General features: G+C 34.4%; 1 protein-coding gene across 1 annotated transcript in view; it reads right to left on the reverse strand.

The window, feature by feature from the left end:
- LOC138704418 (uncharacterized) overlaps nt 1-26143 on the reverse strand; it is a 619974-nt gene that overhangs the window by 134985 nt on the left and 458846 nt on the right. The window contains exon 5 of the mRNA XM_069832274.1: nt 4953-5120. Within this exon, the coding sequence (XP_069688375.1) occupies nt 4953-5120 (168 nt within the window). The remainder of the gene's footprint in view (nt 1-4952; nt 5121-26143) is intronic.

Below are 26143 nucleotides of genomic sequence, written 5' to 3' on the forward strand. Positions count from 1 at the left end.
GTGTTAGGTTGGGAATACTGAATGTGGAATTTTAGACTTTCCGCGGATTGGTTTTGTGCGGAAACCAAGCACATACGCACGATCTCGCACAAAATATTTTTAATGTCAGAAAGTAGTTTATTTAAAATATTAGTTTTGGGAATTAATTAAAAGATATAGCTAATCTTTTTTTCTGAAGTTTTAAAAGGTGTTCCTTATTTTTGGTTTACACGACCAATATTTTTGTTAAATGATTAAAATCAATGATTTTTTTCTATTATTTCTTTTTGTGGTGTTTGAGTTTCTTCTTCTAATTTAAAAATTGGAAATTTATCTTTTGAAGAGGTGGAGAAGTTCAAATACCTTGGAGCAACAGTAACAAATATAAATGATACTCGGGAGGAAATTAAACACAGAATAAATATGGGAAATTCCTGTTATTATTCGGTTGAGAAGCTTTTATCATCCAGTCTGCTGTCAAAAAATCTGAAAGTTAGAATTTATAAAACAGTTATATTACCGGTTCTTCTTTATGGTTGTGAAAATTGGACTCTCACTTTGAGAGAGGAACATAGGTTAAGGGTGTTTGAGAATAAGGTGCTTAGGAAAATATTTGGGACTAAGAGGGATGAAGTTACAGGAGAATGGAGAAAGTTACACAACACAGAACTGCACGCATTGCATTCTTCACCTGACATAATTAGGAACATTAAATCCAGACGTTTGAGATGGGCAGGGCATGTAGCACGTATGGGCGAATCCAGAAATGCATATAGAGTGTTAGTTGGGAGGTCGAGAGAAAAAGACCTTTAGGGAGGCCGAGACGTAGATGGGAAGATAATATTAAAATGGATTTGAGGAAGGTGGGATATGATGGTAGAGACTGGATTAATCTTGCTCAGGATAGGGACCAATGGCGGGCTTATGTGAGGACGGCAATGAACCTCCGGGTTCCTTAAAAGCCAGTAAGTACGTAAGTAAGTATTACTTTTAATATTATATATTTATTTCAATGGTTTTAATTATGAATTATTTTTAGAATATTTTTTTAAACATTTTCTGTCTGTGAAGGTGCTTTGGGTTTATCTATTTTCGTTTCTATAATTCGTACTCTAATTTAATATATCGTCTATCATCTCAAATAGTAAAAATATGCCACGGTGAAATCTCAGGACTAGCACCGTTTGATGAACTTAATGTCGGAAAAACTTCTAGCATTCTTTTCAGTTGTTTTAAGTTTTAAAACTGCATGAACTACTGCTCAATCATAGAGAGGCAAGCTACAGGGTGTTCTGTATTCCAACCACTACACGGGAACAGAATCGGTTTATAGTATTGCGCAAAGAGACTGGACGAGAGTCTGCTTTTAATGAGTTGCCCTGACTAGTTGCCCTGACTGTACTAAAGGATTCAGAGGCAAGAGGGCTATAAAGAACGAGGGTTCATTATTGTATTTCTCCTTGTAAATCGCTGCTTAACTCTTGTATTTCCCATTGAGAGCGCCAACCATTATTTCTTATCAACATTCGGCCACTGAATTCTAGACATGCGTGTTCTTGGTTTAAGTTATCAGCCTTGATAAGGAAGAAGTTTTCAATTCCAGTTTAAATTCTAGTAGTTTCATGTTAGATTGTTGCAATGGCCTCGTGTATGAAATACGATTATTTCAAGTGTAGAAACAAGAACAGCAATCCAAGCAAATATTTGTTCAGAATACCGGGAGACGATGAAAGGTGAGTTAATTATTTTTTTTTATTGGGTTATTTTACGACGCCCGGGGTCCAGCACCGAAAGTTACCCAGCATTTGCTCGTATTGGGTTGAGGGAAAACCCCGGAAAAAACCTCAACCAGGTAACTTGCCCCAACCGGGATTCGAACCCGGGCCACCTGGTTTCGCAGCCAGCTGACCGTTACTCCACAGATGTGGACGAGTTAATTGTAATTAAGATCAATATACAGGGTGCACTGTAAGTAATGTCAATAATTTCAGAGGGTTATTTTCTTAAATACTTCGAACAAAAGACATCAATATAATTATGCTAGTTTTTCTTCTCTTTTTCGAAATAAAAATTGTTTAATTCCCAATATGCTCAGTCAATTTAAAAGAGCAGTGTATTATGTAATAAATGATTGAAAGAATTTTAGTTTTGTACTTTAAATGTGCTGAAATTTGATCCGAACAAATGTAACTTTTCGTTCTATGAAGGAATTTTAAAATGTTACATTTGTTCGAATCACATTTCTGCATATTTAAAAGACAAAACTAAAAACTTTAAAAAGAATGTGTTTAATTTGTAATCTTAAGTCATTTTTTCTATTATTCCTTTACTGTACTATTTACATTTGTTTTTAAATATTTTTATTGCCCCTACCATTATATATTTCCCTTCAATAATTTCGTTATTCGTTAGTTGTAAGTCATTACTTGTGTTATATTTTAATTATTGTACTTGTTCCTGAATCACGTATGTAACTTGTAACCGTAAATCATTGCTTGTAATATCCTTTTATTACTCTTAACTGTTCCATTGTTCATGAATTAAGTATTAATTTGAAAGTGAAAGTAAAACTTTGTTTTATTAATCTACTATTGATTATTTTTTTAAGATCGTGATTTACTCTGAAACGGTTAGAAATTCTTGTATATCTTTGAATTGATTATTCCTCAAACATCTCATTAATCTTTAACAGGATCCATTCTTTAACTAAGGTGCATTCTTCTACATTTTTTTTATTTTAGTAGGTTATTTTACGACACTTTATCAACATCTTAGGCTATTTAGCGTCTGAATGAGATGAAGGTGATAATGCCGGTGAAATGAGTCCGGGGTCCAACACCGAAAGTTACCCAGCATTTGCTCGTATTGGGTTGAGGGAAAACCCCGAAAAAAACCTCAACCAGGTAACTTGCCCCGACCGGGAATCGAACCCGGGCCACCTGGTTTCGCGGCTAGACTTGCTAACCGTTACTCCAAGGTGTGGACCTTCTTCTACATAATTCATGTAAATTGTAACGGTGACCACTATTTTATGTTATCAATTTACTATTGTTTATTGGTTATAAAATATGTATTTTGATGCCAACTATAATCCTAATATACCTCAGGGTGAAATAGGGTTTATTAAATTGGACAATAAAAAAAAAGACAAAACTAATATTCTTTCAATCATTTATTATCATAATACACTACTCTGTTAAATTGACTGAGCATATTGGGAATTAAATCAATGGTATTCCCAAAACACGCTATGAAATGTTTTGCATAAAACAATTTTTGTCTCGAAAAGGAAGCAAAAACGAGAAAATTTGTATGAAACTTTTTTGGTTTGAAATATCTCAAAGAATAACCTACTGAAATTAACGACATTGTTTACGGTTGACCCTGTATGTTGAAGTAAGAAATATTGTTACTAAATAAATGAAATGCATTTGTAGTGGGTCTGATTCATTTCAAATTTCACAGCTCCTTTCCTCCTTTTACTGTCTTGTATATCATATTATGAAAACGCTGATAGGTTGGCTCAATTTTTTTTAACATTATAAAAAATGTCGAAATCGTAATAGAGATGGTTATATTTCAAACACTGACGTAAATATTAATACAACGCAGAAGTGCAGACAAGTGTTTTGTGCTTGTGAATACAAGAAGCTTCGTAGCAGTCTGTTTATGACACCCTGTATCTATTATAGCCCTCTTGTTCTGAGGTACCTGTGGAGTAACGGCTAGGACGTCTGGTCGTGAAACTAGGTGGCCCGGGTTCGATTCCCGGTCGGGGCAAGTTACCTGGTTGAGGTTTTTTCCGGGGTTTTCCCTCAACCCAATATGAGCAAATGCTGAGTAGCTTTCGGTGTTGGACCCCGGACTCATTTCACCGGCATTATCACCTTCATCTCATTCAGACGCTAAATAACCTAAGCTGTTGATAAAGCGTCGTAAAATAACCTACTAAAAAAATCCATTATTCTCATGGGGGCACACAAAAAGCCATATTTTTTTCTTCTATCATGTTCATAGTGTCAAAACAAGTGCTTATACAAGTTTTGGCCACACGAATGAAATTACGAGAGCCCTAAAAAATAAGTTTCCCTGGGGCCGTTTACAGAAAGAAAACACAATTTCAAGGAAAGATTTATTGGAACAGATACAGGAATTGTTTAGCTATTTTTTGAACATATTTCCACCGGAAATGAGACATTTGCCATACCGTGGGATCAACTTTTGTATCCCTGTGTCGAAGTCAGCCGCCTGGGATCAGAACCAGTGTGTGACAGCCGTCTGCACCTCTCTGTCCATCCCACGGTGTGACAATGTCTCAATTCCAGTGAAGAATATGTTGAAAAATAGCTCAACGATTGCTGTATTTGTTCCAATAAATTTTTCCAATATAATTGTGTTTTCTTTCTGTAAACAGCCGCTGGGAAACTAACCTTTTTAAGGAACATGTCGACAGATCTTTAAAGAGGCGATTTTGATTCTTACGCTGCTCTCGAATTAGAAATCAAGCCGAGACTTAAAACTAGCCGCCCCTGAATGAGGAGAATATGTTGAAAAATAGCTCAACGATTGCTGTATTTGTTCCAATAAAATTGTGTTTTCTTTCTGTAAACGGCCCCAGGGGAACTAACTTTTTTTAAGGAACATGTCGACAGATCCTTAAAGAGGCGATTATGATTCTTACGCTGCTTTCGAATTAGAAATCAAGCCAAGACTTAAAACTAGCCGCCCCTGAATGAGGAGAATATGTTGAAAAATAGCTCAACGACTGCTGTATCTGTTCCAATAAAATTTTCCAACGAAATTGTGTTTTCTTTCTGTAAACGGCCCCAGGAGAACTAACTTTTTTTTTAAGGAACATATCGACAGATCTTTAAAGAGGCGATTATGATTCTTACGCTGCTCTCGAATTAGAAATCAAGCCAGACTTAAAACTAGCCGCCCCTGAACGAGGTGGTCGTAGGCTGATATCCTACCTGGTCTGGCGGGCGTAGGGCGGGGCGTGGTCTGACGCAGGACTCGTTGTCGTCATGGCGACAGGCGCATCCAAGTCGTCGGTGAGGTCGGATGGCTCGGGCGAGCTCACGATCAGCGGCTTCTCGGACTCGAAGAAGGTCACTCGCACCTTCTTGCTGGGCTCGGATCTGCACACAACACACCAACGTACTCAACACACTACAAATTACTGCGTATTATTTACTATGTACAAAAAAATAGCATATGTCGCTCTTCTGAGGGCAGAACTGTTCAGAATGGGTGAAGAGAAACAGTTCTTTGTTTTTTTTTTAAACTAAAATTACAAATATTTCAGAATAACCACTACGACAAATAAATTAATGAATAAACCTATACGAATTAAACACCCTTTATTCAAAATTGCTAATAATAATACTTTAATTGCAGCTCCCTTGACTAGAAGGATGGTCATGTTCTTCCAGCATGACGGAGCTCCTGTAAATTTAAGTCGTCAGGTGACATCATCCAAATCTCACATTCCCCGAACGATGGCTCGGTCGTGGTGGTCATGTATATTGGCCATCAAGGTACCCAGACCTCACTCCTGTCGATTTTTGTCTATGGGTGTGGATGAAAGACGAAGTAAAACACAAGGGACGAATTGTTGGCTGGCATAATGAACTGTTGTTAAGGGGGGTGATGGGTGAAATTTTTATAGCTACGTCCTTGATTTTTTTTGTACATATAATCACGGTGTGACAGATAATGTGGTGGTGAACTTTCATTTCTGCGAGTCAATTAGTTTGAATTATTAATAAAAATATTTTGAAAAATGTGCATATTTCAAAATGAAATGGTCGCTCAATTTTTAGAGTAAAATGTTTGAAAAAAAATTTTTTGCAAGATCAGTGACATGTTTAGAAAAACATCAGGCATCAGTTTTCCTATATCTTTACTAAAATAGGAGGGGGGAAAAAATTTTATAACCACTCCATACCTAAAAATAGAAATGTTTCATTTCCACTATAAATACGTATTTCATTTTTCTATTTCAAGAAGTATTCATTTAATTATAAAACCCTTGCGCTATTTTGTTAACCACGGTGTATAAAATATGCACTAAAATTTCATGTTCCTAGCATCAAAATTGTAAGAGCCTTTACACTTCAAACCTGACTAAAAGAGCTGAGAAAAAAAAAAGTGTCTGAAAACAGCTTGTAAAATTTGTATGGAATTTAAGTTCAATAGTGCAGCCATTTATATATTGCGTAATTTTTATGCTTTCGTGCATTCAAACTTGCTCAACATATAAATAAGGGATTGTTGATTCATTTTTACAAGAAAAGGAAAATGCGATTTTTGACTGGAACTGACCAAAATGTCACCCTCATCCCTTTAACAGAGTGGAAAAGTGCATTAAACTGTTGAAATGTACTGATATCACATTATAATAAGCAATAAATGTAAACATTAAATTATTTATCTTTCCTTCTTGGAACTTGTAAGCCTTGTTTGCGTGACATTCAAACTGCTGTATCTGCAAGCCCATTAGAAAATGGACATGTTTATATTAATTTTCTTACTCAGTAAAATCCACAATACCAATACTTACTTACTGGCTTTTAAGGAACCCGGAGGTTCATTGCCGTCCTCACATAAGCCCGCCATTGGTCCCTATCCTGAGCAAGATTAATCCATTCTCTATCATCATATCCCACCTCCCTCAAATCCATCTTAATATTATCTTCCCTTCTACTTCTCGGCCTCCCTAAAGGTCTTTTTCCCTCCGGCCTCCCAACTAACACTCTATATACATTTCTGGATTCGCCCATACGTGCTACATGCCCTGCCTATCTCAAACGTCTGGATTTTATGTTCCTAATTATGTCAGGTGAAGAATACAATGCGTGCATTTCTGTGTTGTGTAACTTTCTCCATTCTCCTGTAACTTCATCCCTCTTAGCCCCAAATATTTTCCTAAGCACCTTATTCTCTAACACCCTTAATCTCTGTTCCTCTCTCAAAGTGAGAGCCCAAGTTTCACAACCATACAGAACAACCGGTAATATAACTGTTTTATAAATTCTAACTTTCAGATTTTTCGACAGCAGACTGGATGATAAAAGCTTCTCAACCGAATAATAACAGGCATTTCCCATATTTATTCTGTGATTAATTTTCTCTAGAGTATCATTTATATTTGTTACTGTTGCTCCCAGATATTTGAACTTCTCCACCTCTTCAAAAGATAAACTTGCAAATTTTATATTTCCATTTCGTACAATATTCTGGTCACGAGACATAATCATATACTTTGTCTTTTCGGGATTTACTTCCAAACCTATCTCTTTACTTGCTTCCAGTAAAATTCCCGTGTTTTCCCTAATCGTTTGTGGATTTTCTCCTCCAGAATACCAATCCCTAAAATATGTACTATTCCTTCTTAATCACCCTGTAGAATTTGTATGCGACAGCGTCTGAATTCTACGTATTTATAATTTATTCACCTTTAATCTCTTTAATTATTTTCTGCGGGAAGGAGTAGAAATTATGCAACGGGTAGAAGTTGTATTAAGTTAACCAAAGTTAAGATTCTTAACCAAGATGGGCTGCATAACCAAGAAAGACTGAACGAGGGAAAATCGCGTTAAAGAAGAAAAACCCGTCGCGATGCAGTTGTCTGCATTTGCCGCTTCACTTGATGCAACACGCCACGGCTCTCTTTCTATCCCACGGTCGTTGCCATGACTTCAAAATGCTTTAATCAGCTGTTCGTCACCATTACGTCATCACTCAGACCCATGTCAGGGCTATCAAGCCAGAAGCCTTGGGAACGGCTCCGAGTTTGGCGATTCCTACAAATATCTGTACCTCACGTGTTCAACTTGCGGTCCGTGAGCTGCTGATGGTCCTTTATTAACATACGGGACCGTGAAAGTTTATTATTATTATTATTGTATCTCCAATGGGGGGTAGCCCTATTTTACATATGTATGCTAGGGCTATAGTTTTGTACACAAAAAATAGGCCTAAGCATAAAACAAATTGAAAAGAAAAATAAATTAGCTTACACAATGGAAATAAAACCTAAACAATCCGTAATTTAAACATTGCGATTGCAAATCAAACATCACCCATCAATTAAGACATACAGAAAACAGTTGCAACACATAAACAAAACATTTCTTATAGCGGTACTCTATAACACAATTAACCGTGAAAGTTTCAAAGCGTATATAATTGTGCCAACTACCTCGGTGATAGTGAAAACATGTGCTTTCGTCAAAATCTCAAAATGAACTCCCCTTCGGTTTCTGTGGGAGTGTAAATTTACACGTCAACGATTTTCTTATTCACCACTCCGCTCTGTTTTGCTTCTTTTCGTTTTTATTTTGCTGTTTATAAATCAAATTTATTAATAATTTATAACAAAGATAGCCTATATTGAAGGGGAAAATTAGGTGAAAAATTAATAAGGGCTGCCCGAAATGGACTTCGATTAATTCACATTACAACAGAGCTGTTATTTTTTGTGTCAGACTGTACAGTAACCCGGAGACAGATTGAACCATTGGAATATTCAGTCCCAGACACAAGACACTGCGCATGATCAGAAACCCACAGCACAGATAAGCAAGATAACGAGTAATTGAGTTATTTAAGGGGAGAGGATGGTATTTTTTAAAACGTTTTTCCTATTTGGTGTAAAATATTAATTTTTTGTATGTAGAGAGCTCATGGCTATAGCAACTCATCCAAATATAAATATTTTGAAAAAAAATTTTGGGAGCCAGATTTGAAAACAAAAATCTACCCAGTGCAGGATTTTACTAAACTCGATATATCTAAGCAATTTTTAAAGATAAATTCAAACAGTTTCTTACAATTTATTTGTAAAAGCATGTTCTACAAACTGTCTATAACAGAATTTTGATATTAATCTCTACATTTGTAAAATAAACAATTAAAATTTAATTACATTTTTTTTAATTTTCTTTCTTGCAAACAGAGAGACTTATTTCTAAAATGAAATCAATTAGGAAAATTCTGTTACAGAGAAAAGTTTCCGAGTACTCTAGAGAATGTGTATTCTAAATTTCATACATATATATTTAATACTTCAAAAATTATATCGATTTTTGTCTGGCAATGTAGCAAAAAAATAAAGTTCCAGAAACAGCAATCAAAGGGAGTGTGATTTAATAATCCAGAGCGCAGGAACTTTAAAAATGGCGTCTCAACATCCAATAAGAGCACAGATATCCACAAAAGTTATACAATGTACGTATTCCACACACATCACAGAGTATTTTAAAGAAAAATTTGGTTTTGAAAAAAAAAAATGAAGTTCCGGAAACAACAAACAAAGGGCGGTGTGATTTAAAAATCCAGAGAGCAGGAAGTTTAAAAATGGCGTTTCAACATCCGATAAGGGCACAAATACCTACAAAATATCATACAATATATTCCACACATATCACAGAGTATTTTAAGGAAAAAATCTTATTTTTCGAAAATTTACTCATTTTTCACCAAAAAATACCATCCTCTTCCCTTAAATTCACTCTATTTGGTTTGCTGTTGGAAATCATTCGGAAACTCACTTTAAAAACTGCAAGAAAAATGTTAATGTGTCATAAATAATAGATAAATATGATGTATTTTTTTATTAAATGTGAATATAATTTTCTTCTGAGAGTTTCGAAACGATACAGGCAACAAAGATGTAGATAGGTAGCTAAATGTGGGGGGAAACTAATTTTTATTTTCAAATACTTGGGGTGTACTATAAGCAGTAACATGAGCTGCTGCCAGAAAGTCAAAAGGAGGATAGCAATGGGAAAGGAAGCTTTTAATAGAAAAGGAGCATCTTTTGGGACCTCTGAAAAAAGAACTAAGAGACTGATGAAGTGCTTTGTGTGGAGTGTGGCATTGTATGAGGCAGAAACCTGAACACTACGACGAAGTGAAGGTAAGATACTAGAAGCATTTGAAATGTGGATATGGAGAAGAATGGAGTGTGTGAAATGGACAGACAATAAGAAACGAAGCTGTGTTGGAAAGAGTTGGTGAAGAAAGAATGATGCTAAAACTGATTAGAAAGAGAAAAATGAATTGGCTGGGTCACTGGCTGAGAAGAAACTGCCTATTAAAGGATGCACTGGAAGGAATGGTGAACGGGAGAAGAGTTCAGGGCAGAAGAAGATATCAGATGATAGACGAAAGTAAGATAAATATATGGATCATATGCGGAGACTAAGAGGAAGGCAGAAAATGGGAAACACTGGAGAATGCTGGGTTTGCAGTGAAAGACCTTATCTTGGTCAGAACACAATGAATGAATGATAAAAAAAAATGAACTGACCAGAAATTGTTTTTCTTTTATTTTTACTCCCTTCTCAACCGTGAATTAAATGTTCAATTTATGACTTCATTTTAACAATATCGTAATATTACAGTACTATTAAGATTTTTTTTTTCGTTTGACATGTTCCATATTCTAGCTGTGAAGCAATGTATGAATATCATGGAATGTTAATAAATACAACACAATACAACCTCACATAAACAAAATACTAACAAAGAATGTTATTCTGTAAATCGCGCTATGTACTATAGACTTTCAGCTAACAAGAATCTGTCCATCTTTTTTTGGTGGGGGGGAGGACTGGACATCATTTAATAAGAACGTACGACGTTATTAGTAGTAGGCTATAATATGATACTTATATTTGTCAGCTAATCTCTTTCATCCTGTTATAAAATCAGATCTTTAAAGTTATATCACAGTCTACTATATACAGTCGCGAAGGTCAATATGTAGTAAAAATGCAAACATGGATAGTTGCCCACCACTAGGATCGCTACTATCGCCTCATCATCGCAGATCTCTCTCCTAGCAGCCGACAAAATATGTTACACTTTCGTTGTCGCGTTCTTTTGTTAAAATTAACACCTTCCTTCCATTACTGAAATATTAAATGCATAAAGTTAATTTATTATTTTAATGAAGTATATTAAATTCCACCATAAACTCGAAGATACCTGCAAGAAATAGGTTAATATTATTTTTGTTTGTGCAAAACGAACTGAAATTTTCTATAATCGCTTCACTCATTCAAGATTATAGCGATAATTAACTATGAAACCAATAAATATTAATTTGCATTTCCCTTTACAACAATAATAATGGAAATATGAATTAATGGAGTAACTTACGTGTACCGGTACTTGTAGTTTAGGCTTACGTAGTTAACAAAGTGGGATGAGGTTAAGCAATAATAATCACACCAGAATTGGAAATAAAACGTGATCAATAAATTTTATTGTAACAGACTTTTTCTACGTCTCTAGTAAAGTAACAAATAAAAATAACAACAAAATTAACAGCTATATTTAAAAACATATCCTTTGAAAAAAAAAAGTAGGCCTAAGCAATAATAATCCCACCAGAATTGAAAATAAAACGTCATCAATAAATTTCATTAAAACAAACTTAATTTTTCTACATCTCTAGTAAAATATTATTATTCCAATTATTGTATTTTAGCCATTAACATTTTCATTACAACCAATAACGAACATTTCACAAGCATCAATGTGAAATACGCAACGAGCTAGCACTCGATGGAAGTACGATTCAGTCCAAAGTCGACCGTGGACAGTCCAATGTTTCTAGTTGCTAACCGCGTGGAGCGCTTTATCACGAGATTTGCAAAAAATCACCTCAAGCTTCGCGACTGTATATAGTAGACTGTGATATAATACTACATTATTATAAGGGCATTCACCGCTTGTAACGAGGGGTTTTCAGAACTAGTGATGTTAATCCTTGTGGACGTCTGGCTATCCAAACCATTGCTTGTGTCTAACGTGCTAGCCACAGTTCAGCCACAAAAGCTCCTCAATATGGGAACTTCAGTTCGATTTCCAACAGATCCCGTGAAGAAAGTATCAGACTTTCCCCTATAACAATCCCGTCATTGCTACATTATGATCACATCAAGTTCAATTCACTAAAAGTGTAGCACCCCACCTGATTTCAAGTATGGAACTATTCATTTTGATTTGGGCAGCCCTGAATAACTAGTAAAGATTTAATTGGTTGACGTCAAGCTGTTACTCAACCCATGTTATGTCACACTAATTATAATAAATAATTGGATTGCATATGCCAGCGCCTTGGCTGGGTAGCTTTCAGTAGAAGTCTCCCGTGAGATACGCGAGACGGACTGCCATGTTTCACTGCGTTTATCTTATTTCGCTCATGTACCAATGGAGTGTAATTTTTTTTATACAAAGATTTTATTGCAAGCAAAAATTACATACAATCTTATATATAAAAGTCAATGTGGCCATGTATGTATATATATATATATATATATATATATATATATATATGTGTGTACTCTATACAAATCTACACACTTTGACCTATATTTGCCAAAGTTTGCACATTTAACTTTCATAACCAGGAGAAGAACATAGGCTACATTAAAATTCTGCAAATGGACGTTAAATTAACAAAAAAAAAAAAAAATAAATAAAAAATAAAATTATATACGATCAAACATTCATCTATACTAATAATAAATCTGTAGCCGAAATTTTTCTGGTAATTTTCGATTTTCCAAAAATAATTGGTCCTAACAAATATAATTAACCACCCTGAAACCGAAAATCGCATTTTTGAAATTTTTGTTTGTATGTCTGTCTGTATGTTTGTTACCTTTTCACGCGATAATGGCTGAACCGATTTATATGAAAATTGGAATATAAATTAATTCGTTGTAACTTAGATTTTAGGCTATATGGCATTCAAAATGCTTTATTTAAAAGGGTGGTTATAAGGAGGCCTGAATTACATAAATCGAAATATCTCGCTTATTATTGATTTTTGTGAAAAATGTTACATAACAAAAGTTTCTTTGAAAATGATTTCCGATAAGTTTTATTCTTTACAAAATTTTGATAGGACTGATATTTAATGAGATAAATGAGTTTTAAAATTAAAATAACGCCATCTAAGACGGTGCAATGAATTAAGAACAAATGACTTCGTCTATAAGGGGCCTTGGACAACAACAATCGAAACAGGGGCCTTGGACATCAACAATCGAAAGCTATTAAACATAGCCTACAGATAATGTTTCTGTGTTTGTATGAAGTAATATCGGAAGCTAAATTAACCGATTTGTATAATTAATTATTATTTCATCATTGGAAAGTGTAGTTTCTCTGGATGGACATAATGCTATAATGTTATTACAGTAACTTCTGAGTGAATCGAGGACAGGTAAGATTAAAATAGCTTCTTATGCACAGAAAACTTGATAGGCTATTCTGTGTATTCGTTTCCTGTATTTCTTAAAATAATGTTTATGTACACATTCATTTTAATCTCAGAGAATTAACGAACAACGAGAGTGTTAGGGGGCGGATTTTAACACATTCGCATGTTTCATTCCTTAGTTGCAAATCATATGCTATCATTGCACAAATGCATTTCAAGGTATTTGTAACCAAAGGTCAAGATTTTATAGTGCTAATATATGCATATTTAAGGGATTAAGGCATATTTCAGCTTTGTAGCCCATATAAAAACATGTTTTGTTAATTTTTTTAGCAATGTAGTGCTTAAACCAAGATTAATTCTATGGAAAATAGAAAAAATGGAATACATTTTATTACAGTGACAGGTCTTAGAAACTTCGACAGTTTAAAGTGGATTGTATTTTTAACATAAGGTCAAGCATGAATATTACTTTTTCTGTGGCAATAAATTGAATAGCAGTGCCTAAAGTTATTGTTTTCTTACGCACTATTGTTTTAAAGGCTCGTTTTAAGCATTGATAACACTGGGTGAAATGCAACTTTACGCACTATCGTAGAAAAACTCATTTTTCGCATACTTACACCAAATATACGGGAGTTTTTTTGGGGGGGGATTTTAGGATTAATCTTTATAATGTAGTACCTGTACAAGGATCAGAAAAAAAAAATGGAAAAATGAAGACGGAAGTCAGATGAAAACTAATTTAATACGCAACACTTGTTTTTAATTACCTAGCAACACGTGTTATGCATACTTGTGAAGGAATGCAGGAGCTCTCCACGCCCAATAAGCTGCACTGATTGTGCTCTCCAAGAATGCACACAATCCCGTCTGCTGCGTTTGTTATCTAATTTTGACTCACAATTCGACCCGTGCAGCAGTCATCTTACACCACTTTATTTGACGAGGTTTTGAACTGAAGAGCCTCTCCGTACTGACATTGTTGGGGGGAGGGGGTTCACTAATATCCAACATTGCGATCTTGCAGCTACGCGTTTTTCCAAGCCACACCAGCTGAACACGCTAAGGTTCGATGCGTATCCAGGTCTTCAATAATTGTATGCCAAGCTTCCTCTTAAAATAAAAAATATAGAACTCGAATCATTTAAAAGAAAAATGTATGAGTGGTTACATGACAATCCATTTTAAAGTCTGAAGAAGTATTTTAATGTCTTAGCATTGATGTACTATTATTTTAATATATTAGCATTGTTGTACTATTATTTTAATATATTAGCATTGTTGTACTATTATTTTAATGTATTAGCATTGTTGTACTATTATTTTAATGTATTAGCATTGTTGTACTATTATTTTAATATATTAGCATTGTTGTACTATTATTTTAATATATTAGCATTGTTGTACTATTAATTTAATATATTAGCATTGTTGTACTATTATTTTAATATATTAGCATTGTCGTACTATTATTTTAATGTATTAGCATTGTTGTACTATTATTTTAATATATTAGCATTGTCGTACTATTATTTTAATATATTAGCATTGTCGTACTATTATTTTAATATATTAGCATTGTCGTACTATTATTTTAATATATTAGCATTGTCGTACTATTATTTTAATATATTAGCATTGTCGTACTATTATTTTAATATATTAGCATTGTTGTACTATTATTTTAATATATTAGCATTGTCGTACTATTATTTTAATATATTAGCATTGTTGTACTATTATTTTAATATATTAGCATTGTTGTACTATTATTTTAATATATTAGCATTGTCGTACTATTATTTTAATGTATTAGCATTGTTGTACTATTATTTTAATATATTAGCATTGTCGTACTATTATTTTAATGTATTAGCATTGTTGTACTATTATTTTAATATATTAGCATTGCTGTACTATTATTTTAATGTATTAGCATTGTTATACTATTATTTTAATATATTAACATTGTCGTACTATTATTTTAATGTATTAGCATTGTTGTACTATTATTTTAATATATTAGCATTGTCGTACTATTATTTTAATATATTAGCATTGTTGTACTATTATTTTAATATATTAGCATTGTCGTACTATTATTTTAATGTATTAGCATTGTTGTACTATTATTTTAATATATTAGCATTGTCGTACTATTATTTTAATGTATTAGCATTGTTGTACTATTATTTTAATATATTAGCATTGCTGTACTATTATTTTAATGTATTAGCATTGTTATACTATTATTTTAATATATTAACATTGTCGTACTATTATTTTAAAATATTAATATTGTTTTATGAGTTTTTTTTAATATTAATATTGTACGAGTTTTTTAATATTAATATTTTTCTACAAGTATTTCAATATTAATATTTTTCTACAAGTATTTCAATATTAATATTTTTCTACAAGTATTTCAATATTAATATTTTTCTACAAGTATTTTAATATTAATAATTTTTCTACAAGTATTTTAATATTAATATTTTTCTACAAGTATTTTAATATTAATATTTTTCTACAAGTATTTTAATATTAATATTTTTCTACAAGTATTTTAATATTAATATTTTTCTACGAGTATTTTAATATTAATATTGTTCTACCGAATATTTTAATATTGTTACTGTCTTAAGAGATTTTAATATTAATATTGTTGTAAGTGTATTTTAATATTAATATTGTTATACGAGTATTTGAATATTAATAATGTTCTATGAGTATTTTAATATTAATGTTGTACGAGTTTTTTAATATTGTTATACGAGTATTGTAATATTAATATTAATGTAAGAGATTTTTAATATTAATATTATTGTTAGAGTTTTTAATATTAATAGACTATTGTTCTATGAGTTTTTTAATATTGATATTGTTGTACGAGTTTTTTAATATTAATATTGTTGTATAACTTTGTTGTTTACGTTCGTTTCTATCCGATTTGCATTTATCAACAAAGCATATGGTTTTATTTACTCAAAGGCAAATAAATAAATTAGATTAAACTAAACTGTCACCAGAACCACGGACCGTTCATCACATGCACTATGCAGCAACGAGGAAGGAATCCTGCCAACCTAACCTAACCCGTACGTTTAGTTCAGGTATTAGTATGGTAAAGGATTATACGAACGTGGCCAATTAAAACGTCACAACTTGAATTTTTATGTTTAAATTGGTAACCAATACACGTGATAGCAACATTGCTTCTCGAATATGACTGCTTTAAGCGTGGCCCTCAAGCGGTTATGACACGTGTCCCTGAATGGCGCTGTTTAAACTTTCATGTCGATCGAACAGAGTGCAAACAATGCATAATTCAAGTACAAGCAGCAGTAGTCTTTTCCGGGAAGTGCAAACCTGGCCGTGGCGTAAGCTGGCAACAATGCAGTCGAACCCACATTACGCTGCACACACGGTCTTATCGCCCAACCTGTCGTGGACTTCGGAATGTGGCCCGGTTTACTACTGGCACAATAAACTGACAAAATGCCACTTGCATACCACTACTGCTCACGGTGGCTGTTCAGAAGAGACTTCTGGGTAATGCAGGGTTTCGGAACTGCATACAGCAGTGATGTCAATTCATGCCCATAGGAGCAAGCGCGCGCTTTAGAGCCCAGGAGAGCCTGAGCGCTTTACAGCGGAAAGGAAAGAGACAGACGAAAGAGGTAGTATATGCCGCTTGGTCGAGCTATATTCAGGGATGGCCAGCACTGATTCAATAGACAAAGGGAAGAGAACTTATTAAAACTGTATCCATGGTAATTTTTAGATTTGCCTGAGAAGTATAAGTGCATTATAAGAATGTAAGTTTTAATTTTAATGCTCATTTTTCACAAGTTTGATTTTTTATTCAAAAGGAATATTTTCTCAACTTTTTTTTACAGAAAAGTGAAATTTTCACATATATTTGTTTAGTAGCCTTACAGGTACTAAAACAATGTTTTGTAAATCTAATATATCGTAAATACGTATTACTGACGATAGTGTATTAAAATGTTTGAAAATATTCCCATGGAAAATGTTTGTAAGGAAATGAATTAACAAAGCAAATACTGTTACATCACAAACAAAAGATATGTGCCCATGTGTTGGTAAAACGTCAGCTCTATAGCTTCAGCAAATTTCGAGACGATTTAATATTCTGGTAACAGAAAGTTGCGCACCAATATCACCTAAAAGCATAATGCGATAAGAGTTTTATTATGTAACTAGCCGTACCCGTGCGCTCCGCTGCACCCGTTAGAAATAAATATAAAGTAATTACATAATTAAAATAGGACATTTGATCCAGGGAACATTCGTGTTTGATAGAAGGATAAATCGTTTAATATGTTGCTTAATTTAAATTGCATCTAAATAATTAAAATGCGATCATTTTGGTCCAGAGACACTCATTTGGTGCAATGACAATTCCTTTAACATGTTTCTTAATTTTTATAACATGCAACCATAGTTTAATGAAGATTGACATCATTATTTTTAATGTGTATATTTCATTTTACTTGTTATAGGTTTTCATTGAATTATGGTAATAACTTAATTTTAACCCTTGTTTTCTACGTATTGAGTAAATGGCGCTTGGCCCACTGTGGTTCTGAACCCTTCAAATAACTTAAAATATATTATATAATATTACATATTATATTATATTATATATTATATTATATTTTATCAGAAGTTACTGTAATAACATTATAGCATTATGTCCATCTAGAGAAACTACACTTTCCAATGGTGAAATAATAATTAATTATACAAATCGGTTAATTTAGCTTCCGATATTACTTCATACAAACACAGAAACATTCTCTGTAGGCTATCTTTCATAGCTTTCGATTGTTGTTGTCCAAGGCCCCTTATAGACGAAGTCATTTGTTTTTTAATTCATTACACGGCCTTAGATGGCAGTTATTTTAATTTTAAAACTCATTTATCTCATTAAATATCAGTCCTATCAAAATTTTCCAAGCAATAAAATTTATCGCAAATTATTTTGAAAGAAACTTTTATTATGTAACATTTTTCACAAGAATCAATAATAAGCGAGATATTTCGATTTATTTAATTCAGGCCCCCTTATAACCCCCCTTTTAAATAATGTATTTTGAATGCCATATAGCCTAAAATCTAAGTTATTACGAACTTAATTTATATTCCAATTTTCATCGAAATCCGTTCAGCCATTATTGCGTGAAAAGGTAACAAACATACATACATACATAGGGTACATACATACAGACAGACAGACAGACAGACAGACAGACAGACAGACAGACAGACAAACAAAAATTTCAAAAAAGCGATTTTCGGTTTGAGGGTGGTTAATTATATTAGTTTAGGACCAATTATTTTTGGAAAATCGAAAATTACAAGAAACATTTCGGCTACAGATTTATTATTAGTATAGATATTAGTTACAGTTAAAGAATATACCTAGACAACTTTGCTTTGTACTATAATATTGTTTTGATTACTTTTATAAGGCTAAAGATACCATCAATATCAATTTCAACTTATCATGTCATATTCAGGGTCTTTCTTTGGGATAACACTTTCTTTATGGATGATGAGTTTAATTCTTTAGTACAGTATAGTTGTAGTTATTATGGAATTTGTGTGAATATTCCTTCTTTACCTTTATTAACGTTTAAAACACAACTGCAATATTAGCCTAAGAAATATAATTTGTTTTACAGACAACATAGATAATATTTTTTTTTTAGTAGTATTTATTTATTTAACCTGGTAGAGATAAGGCCGTCAGGCCTTCTCTGCCCCTCTACCAGGAGATTCCAACTACAATATCAACAATAAAATTACAATTAGTATTAAATTTACAATTACAATTACAAATAATATTACAATTAGTATTAAATTTACAATTACAATAAAATCAAAGTACGAAAAGATTACCTGAATAATTAAAGCTAGATAATTTATCATAGAGAAACAAAGAATATTTTATATTTACTGAATTACAAATTAAATCTAGAATAACAAAATTGTATAGTGATGAAATTACTGAATATTGAAATATTTTGTGATAGATTAAAGAAACTATTTACAAATAATCAATTACTGACCAAGTGCCTAGTAAGTTTTCGTTTGAATTCAATTTTATTTCGACAGTCCCTGATGCTAGCAGGTAGCGAATTCCAGAGTCTTGGCAGGGCTATTGTGAAAGAAGATGAGTATGAGGAGGTGCGATGGGATGGTATTGTTAGTATTGTTTCATGACGAGAGCGTGTGTTCAGATTATGGTGGGAAGAGAGGTAAGTGAAGCGAGACGACAGGTACGAAGGAATAGAAGAGTTCAAGATTTCGAAGAGAAAGAGAAGTGAATGTAAATTTCTTTTCTTATCTAGTTTAAGCCAACCTATTGCTTCCAGGGATGGGGTAATATGATCATATTTACGAACATTGCTTACAAAACGTACACACAAATTATGAGCACGTTGAAGTTTCGTTTTGTTGTCGCTGGAGAGGTCAGTCAGTAAAATGTCCGCATAGTCGAAATAGGGAAATGCAAGTGTCTGCACAAGGGACTTTTTTAAGCAAGAGGGGAGATGAACATTTATCCTTTTTAGCACATGGATAATAGAATATACTTTTCTGCAGGTTTCTGTGATTTGCATGTCCCAGTTAAGATTATTATCCATGTGAATGCCAAGATTTTTTACTGAAGAACTGAAAGGGATATGCACTGTACTTACTTTAACAGGGGAAATGTCGAGGTGTTTTACAGCGTCGGTTTGCCGTTTGTGTCCTAATATAATTGCTTGTGTCTTTCCAGGATTTATTTTAAGACGGAGTTTCTTTGTCCATGTCACAATCGAGTCAATGTCTTCGTTCAATTTATCTATAGCGTCATTTACTCGGTCTAAGCGGGAAGAGATGTAGCATTGAAGGTCGTCAGCATACAAGTGATAGTTACAATGCCTTACAAGAGATGTAATATCATTGACATATATTGTGAACAACAATGGTCCGAGTACCGACCCCTGTGGTATACCTGATGTTATGTCAAGCCAGGAGGAGCTTCGATTCCCGGATACAACACATTGTTGTCTTTCCCGTAAGTAGGATTCGAACCAACTCACAGCAGTCTCTGACAAATACATATTTCTCAATTTATGGGTGAGCAGGTCAAAATTTACAGAGTTGAAAGCTTTGCTAAGGTCAAGAAGTGTTAGTATTGTTACTTTATTAGAGTCGATTGCTTCACGAATGTCTTCGGTCACTTTAAGTAGAGCAGTGCTTGTGTTGTGTCCAGCTCTGAAACCTGACTGATACTCGTCGAATAGTTTGTGTTCGTTCATGTAGTTAGTAATTTGTCTGTGTACGATTCTTTCCAGTGCTTTTGAAATGGCTGGCAGGATACTGATTGGTCTATAGTCGTTCGGGTCGGTGGGAACTTTGACTTTTGGAAGAGGAAGAACGAAAGCTTGCTTCCATATTTTAGGGAAAGTTGAAGTGATTAAGGAACTATTGAATATATGTGCAATCGTAGGTATTACTATCTCTTGTATTTTCTGTATAAGTATTATGCTAATGTTGTCTGGCCCTTGGGCTTTTGTCTTGATGCGTCGGATGGCTTTCATTACGTCAATGGGAGTGACGTCAGTAAAATAGAATTTGTCTCGAGTTGGGGGAACTGAGTCAGGCAAAACTGTGTCTTGTTTCGTTGTGTCGTTCAAGCTCGGGTCCTTTACAAAGTGTTCGTTCAAGCGGTCAAGTGGGATGGGAATGTCTGCTTGTTCACTAGCCCTTCCAAGTCCAATAACCTTCAGATTTTTCCATAATTCGGAAGGGGTTGTGTTGGGTTCTATAAGTTTGTAGGAGTATTTCAGTTTAGCGTTTCTTATTAGTTGAGTCGTTCTATTTCTTAGGTGTTTATAGGAGTTAAAATATTCGTCGTTTTTGTTGCGGGTGTATTTTCTATAAGCTAAGTCGCGTTCGGACATCAGGCTACGTATTTCAGTCGTCATCCAAGGGGCTGGGTTTCTTCTGGTACGTTTGGTCTTTAATGGTGCGTGTTTGTCATAAAGTTGAAGTATTAACGTATTGAATAAGTCTACTTTCTCGTCTACAGTTCGTAATGTCCAGATCATGTGCCATGGAAGTTGTGCAGCGTCTTCTTTCAGTGCAATATCATCTATTCTTTTAATATCCCTGTAAGTAATTACTTTGGGAGCCGATTTAGGACACTGCAGATTAAATGATAGATAAATGATATCATGCCCTGATAGTCCTGGTGCAGGCAACTGTCCATGCGTCAGTATTTTGTCGGCATTGTTAGTAATTATCAAGTCCAGTAATGTGTCTGTACTTTCCGTATGATGTGTGGGAGCTAGGGGTAGGATTACCATATCAAGGCACTGAAAGAATGATTGAAGTCTTTTAGTCGTACTAGAGTGTGAGTCAAGTAAGTTTGAATTGAAGTCACCCATGATTATAACGTTCTCATATTGCGGCGTTACGTTTAGTAAGGCGGTTTCGAAATCATCTACGTCATATATATGTGGGGGTTTATATACGACACACACTAGACATTTTGTGAATAAGGTACAAATTTCAATGAACATGAACTCGGGTTTGGCAGAGTACTGGCTTGGAGAATTATGAATAATTTTAGGTCGCAAATCGGATCTAATATAACCAGCCACCCCTCCGCCTCTCTTGCCCTCTCTGTCATTACGACAAAGCGTATAGCCAGGAAGGTTTACGAGAGTGGAAGGAAGATTAGGATGTAACCAAGATTCGGAGATAAGAATAAACAGAAAGAAGCCATATAAAATTAACGACATAAAATTTCACGTTCCGTTTGAAGTTTGTGCACCACTGTTTTCTTAATCCAACAGGCTGCTTATTCCTCCTAGCATACCTAGCGCTTAATGCCCGCGCACGACGTCAAGGTCAGAAAAATGCGCTTGCTTTGACATCACTGTCACACAGGGTCCATCTTTAGGGCAAATTTCCGAGATCTGTTACGCCTAACCCAGTTGTTAGGACGTAGCCTACACAACTGACGTAACATGCATACACCTGAGCAAACACACACTTGATTTCTGAATAGGATGAATGAGGCAAGTTTTAATCTCCAAAATTAACACGTTTGATCATTTATAAATCTTTAAATTGGCTCAAGCAATTAAATATGCACAAAATACCTAGATACCAGAGTGCTGCATTGGAGTTAAATCGCTCGCTTGAATTCGGTCGAGTGTCGCACCCTCGAGTGAGATACGATCGGTCGTGATACGCTCGTAATAAATAGAAGCACAGTACAAGGTGATTCACCGACATGTCTTATCTTGTATGGAAGGCGACAGATAAGATACACATATGTTTTGCTCACACGGTAAAAATAAGGCTTTATTTTCTGCGTTTATGACAAACGTTTAATGGAACAGTCAATGGAACGTACCAAAACAGGAACATGAAGTTATAAATAAAGTAGTATGAAAAACTTCGATATACAGTTATTATTGCTAATTAATAATTATTCAATATTTGATTTACCACATATATAATATGATAGGTCCATACATAGTGTTCCGCCTATATACTGCGACAATGTAGAAAATATTATTGATATAGCAGTAGATTAATAACAATATTAGTACAGAGATAACGTCACAGAAAATATAATAAAACGAATAATCATGCTGCACAACTGTTACAGACGCAAAGATTGATACACTAATTATTACAGATTATTATTATTATTATTATTATATTATTATTATTATTACTACTAGAAAACTTGATACAGTTCTTGCATTATCGTGATTGTGTTCTCCGTTTATAATAATTACATTTACATCCAATAACATCTATCAGATGTGGCAAAAACAAAATCACTCCTGTGTGGAAAAAAAAAAAAAAACATTTATATTACATTTTAAAGCAAGTTTTGTAGTTATACTATGGAGAGGTTAGTTAAATACTGCAAAGTTTTGAAATGATAAACATTTATGATGTTACTACACAGTTCATCACTGTAACAAGAACGAATGTCTAACGCTCGGCTTATACCGTTCGAGGATTTATCGCTCGTGAAAATTTTACCCATCATGCATGTGCGCTATCTATCGGATTATGCTATGAACTACTTGGCGCTCGAACGAAAACGTCCGATGCAGACCTCTGCAATTAAAGGTACGAATTTATACCACAACATGAGAATATTATGTCAGTTGTGCTTAGACTGTCGTTACGTCACGAATGACGTGGAGCCTGAGGTATGGTCAGGTTGTTACAACTGAAATGTGTTGTGTATCGCAACAATTGAATGGGGATATGTTTCTCGTGCGTAGAGTCCAGCGTTGTGTTCCGGCAATTGGTTTGTTTACATTGCACTGCGATTCGTTGATTGGCTAACCACATAAAGCTACAATGAACGCTCTATGCATAGCTAACCTTGTAGTCTCTGTAGGTAAATTCCTATCTTTAGTTATACCGGTTAATATATCCTAACTGGCGTCTAGCACTTTATTTTTATACTTATAAATTATGACAATATTAAACAGATACAGATGTCAAGTATATAAATGTCTAAAATTAACAAAGTAATTTATTATGAAAATATACTTTCATAAATGTGAGTATTATTACATTTACCACTGAAATGTTGAAACAAAAACATGTCGAAATACAGAATAAAAAAATAAATGTCCAAAGGGATAATAAAAAACGCCGAGAGACTCGATAAAAAATCTAAAGACAAAATCAGAAAAAGAAAACCTCGAAACACATAGTCAGAAATAAAAAGAAACGTCGAAAGGAAAAAAAAAAAAGGGAACTCCGAAAGACAATTGAAAAAAGTCGACATGATAATAAAAATGTCGAAAGACACAATCCAAAAAAAAAAGAGAAAGCTAGAAAAAGAATGGAAATTTCTAAAGACAATTAAAAAAAGAGAGAGAGAAACATGTCCTAAGACACAATAAAAAAAGAAAAGAAACGTGGAAATATGAATCAAGAAAGAGAAAAGAATTGTCGAAAGACTAATTAAAAAACAGAACAAATTTCGAAAGAGGAATTAAAAAAAGAGAAAAACGTCAAAAAACACAATCAAAGACGAGAAACGTCGAAAAACAAAATAAAAATGTCGAAAAGAAATCTAAAGATGAAAATATGCGTGAAAGGAGAAACTTTTTTTTTTTACTTTCATATCGCAAAAATGTATTAATTTCGTACATTGCAGAACACTAAAACTGGTCTATTTTGAAGATGCAAATCAAGATTTCAGGTATACCTCCCTGTAAAGTTGATTTGAATAATTTCGAGGGAAAAATTGTTCCGGAGCCGGGTATCGAACCCGGGACCTTTGATTTAACGTACCAACGCTCTACCACTGAGCTACTCGGGAACTCTAACCGACACCGATCCAATTTTTCCCTCTATATCCACAGACCTCAAAGTGGGCTGACAACCGTCAAGCAACCAACTTCGAGTGCACACTAACTCCGTGTGACTTAAATTGTGGTTTTCTGTTAACGAACAGTGACGTGTATTATGCAAATCAAGATTTCAGGTATACCTCCCTGTAAAGTTGATTTGAATAATTTCGAGGGAAAAATTGTTCCGGAGCCGAGTATCGAACCCGGGACCTTTGATTTAACGTACCAACGCTCTACCACTGAGCTACTCGGGAACTCTAACCGACACCGATCCAATTTTTCCCTCTATATCCACAGACCTCAAAGTGGGCTGACAACCGTCAAGCAACCAACTACGAGTGCACACTAACTCCGTGTGACTTAAATTGTGGTTTTCTGTTAACGAACAGTGACGTGTATTATGCAAATCAAGATTTCAGGTATACCTCCCTGTAAAGTTGATTTGAATAATTTCGAGGGAAAAATTGTTCCGGAGCCGGGTATCGAACCCGGGACCTTTGATTTAACGTACCAACGCTCTACCACTGAGCTACTCGGGAACTCTAACCGACACCGATCCAATTTTTCCCTCTATATCCACAGACCTCAAAGTGGGCTGACAACCGTCAAGCAACCAACTTCGAGTGCACACTAACTCCGTGTGACTTAAATTGTGGTTTTCTGTTAACGAACAGTGACGTGTATTATGCAAATCAAGATTTCAGGTATACCTCCCTGTAAAGTTGATTTGAATAATTTCGAGGGAAAAATTGTTCCGGAGCCGAGTATCGAACCCGGGACCTTTGATTTAACGTACCAACGCTCTACCACTGAGCTACTCGGGAACTCTAACCGACACCGATCCAATTTTTCCCTCTATATCCACAGACCTCAAAGTGGGCTGACAACCGTCAAGCAACCAACTACGAGTGCACACTAACTCCGTGTGACTTAAATTGTGGTTTTCTGTTAACGAACAGTGACGTGTATTATGCAAATCAAGATTTCAGGTATACCTCCCTGTAAAGTTGATTTGAATAATTTCGAGGGAAAAATTGTTCCGGAGCCGGGTATCGAACCCGGGACCTTTGATTTAACGTACCAACGCTCTACCACTGAGCTACTCGGGAACTCTAACCGACACCGATCCAATTTTTCCCTCTATATCCACAGACCTCAAAGTGGGCTGACAACCGTCAAGCAACCAACTTCGAGTGCACACTAACTCCGTGTGACTTAAATTGTGGTTTTCTGTTAACGAACAGTGACGTGTATTATGCAAATCAAGATTTCAGGTATACCTCCCTGTAAAGTTGATTTGGATCGGTGTCGGTTAGAGTTCCCGAGTAGCTCAGTGGTAGAGCGTTGGTACGTTAAATCAAAGGTCCCGGGTTCGATACCCGGCTCCGGAACAATTTTTCCCTCGAAATTATTTTGAAGATGTTATGTTTTATTTAACGACGCTCGCAACTGCAGAGGTTATATTAGCGTCGCCGGATGTGCCGGAATTTTGTCC

The sequence above is a fragment of the Periplaneta americana genome, chromosome 8 (genome assembly GCF_040183065.1).
Source record: "Periplaneta americana isolate PAMFEO1 chromosome 8, P.americana_PAMFEO1_priV1, whole genome shotgun sequence".
Taxonomy (NCBI): domain Eukaryota; kingdom Metazoa; phylum Arthropoda; class Insecta; order Blattodea; family Blattidae; genus Periplaneta; species Periplaneta americana.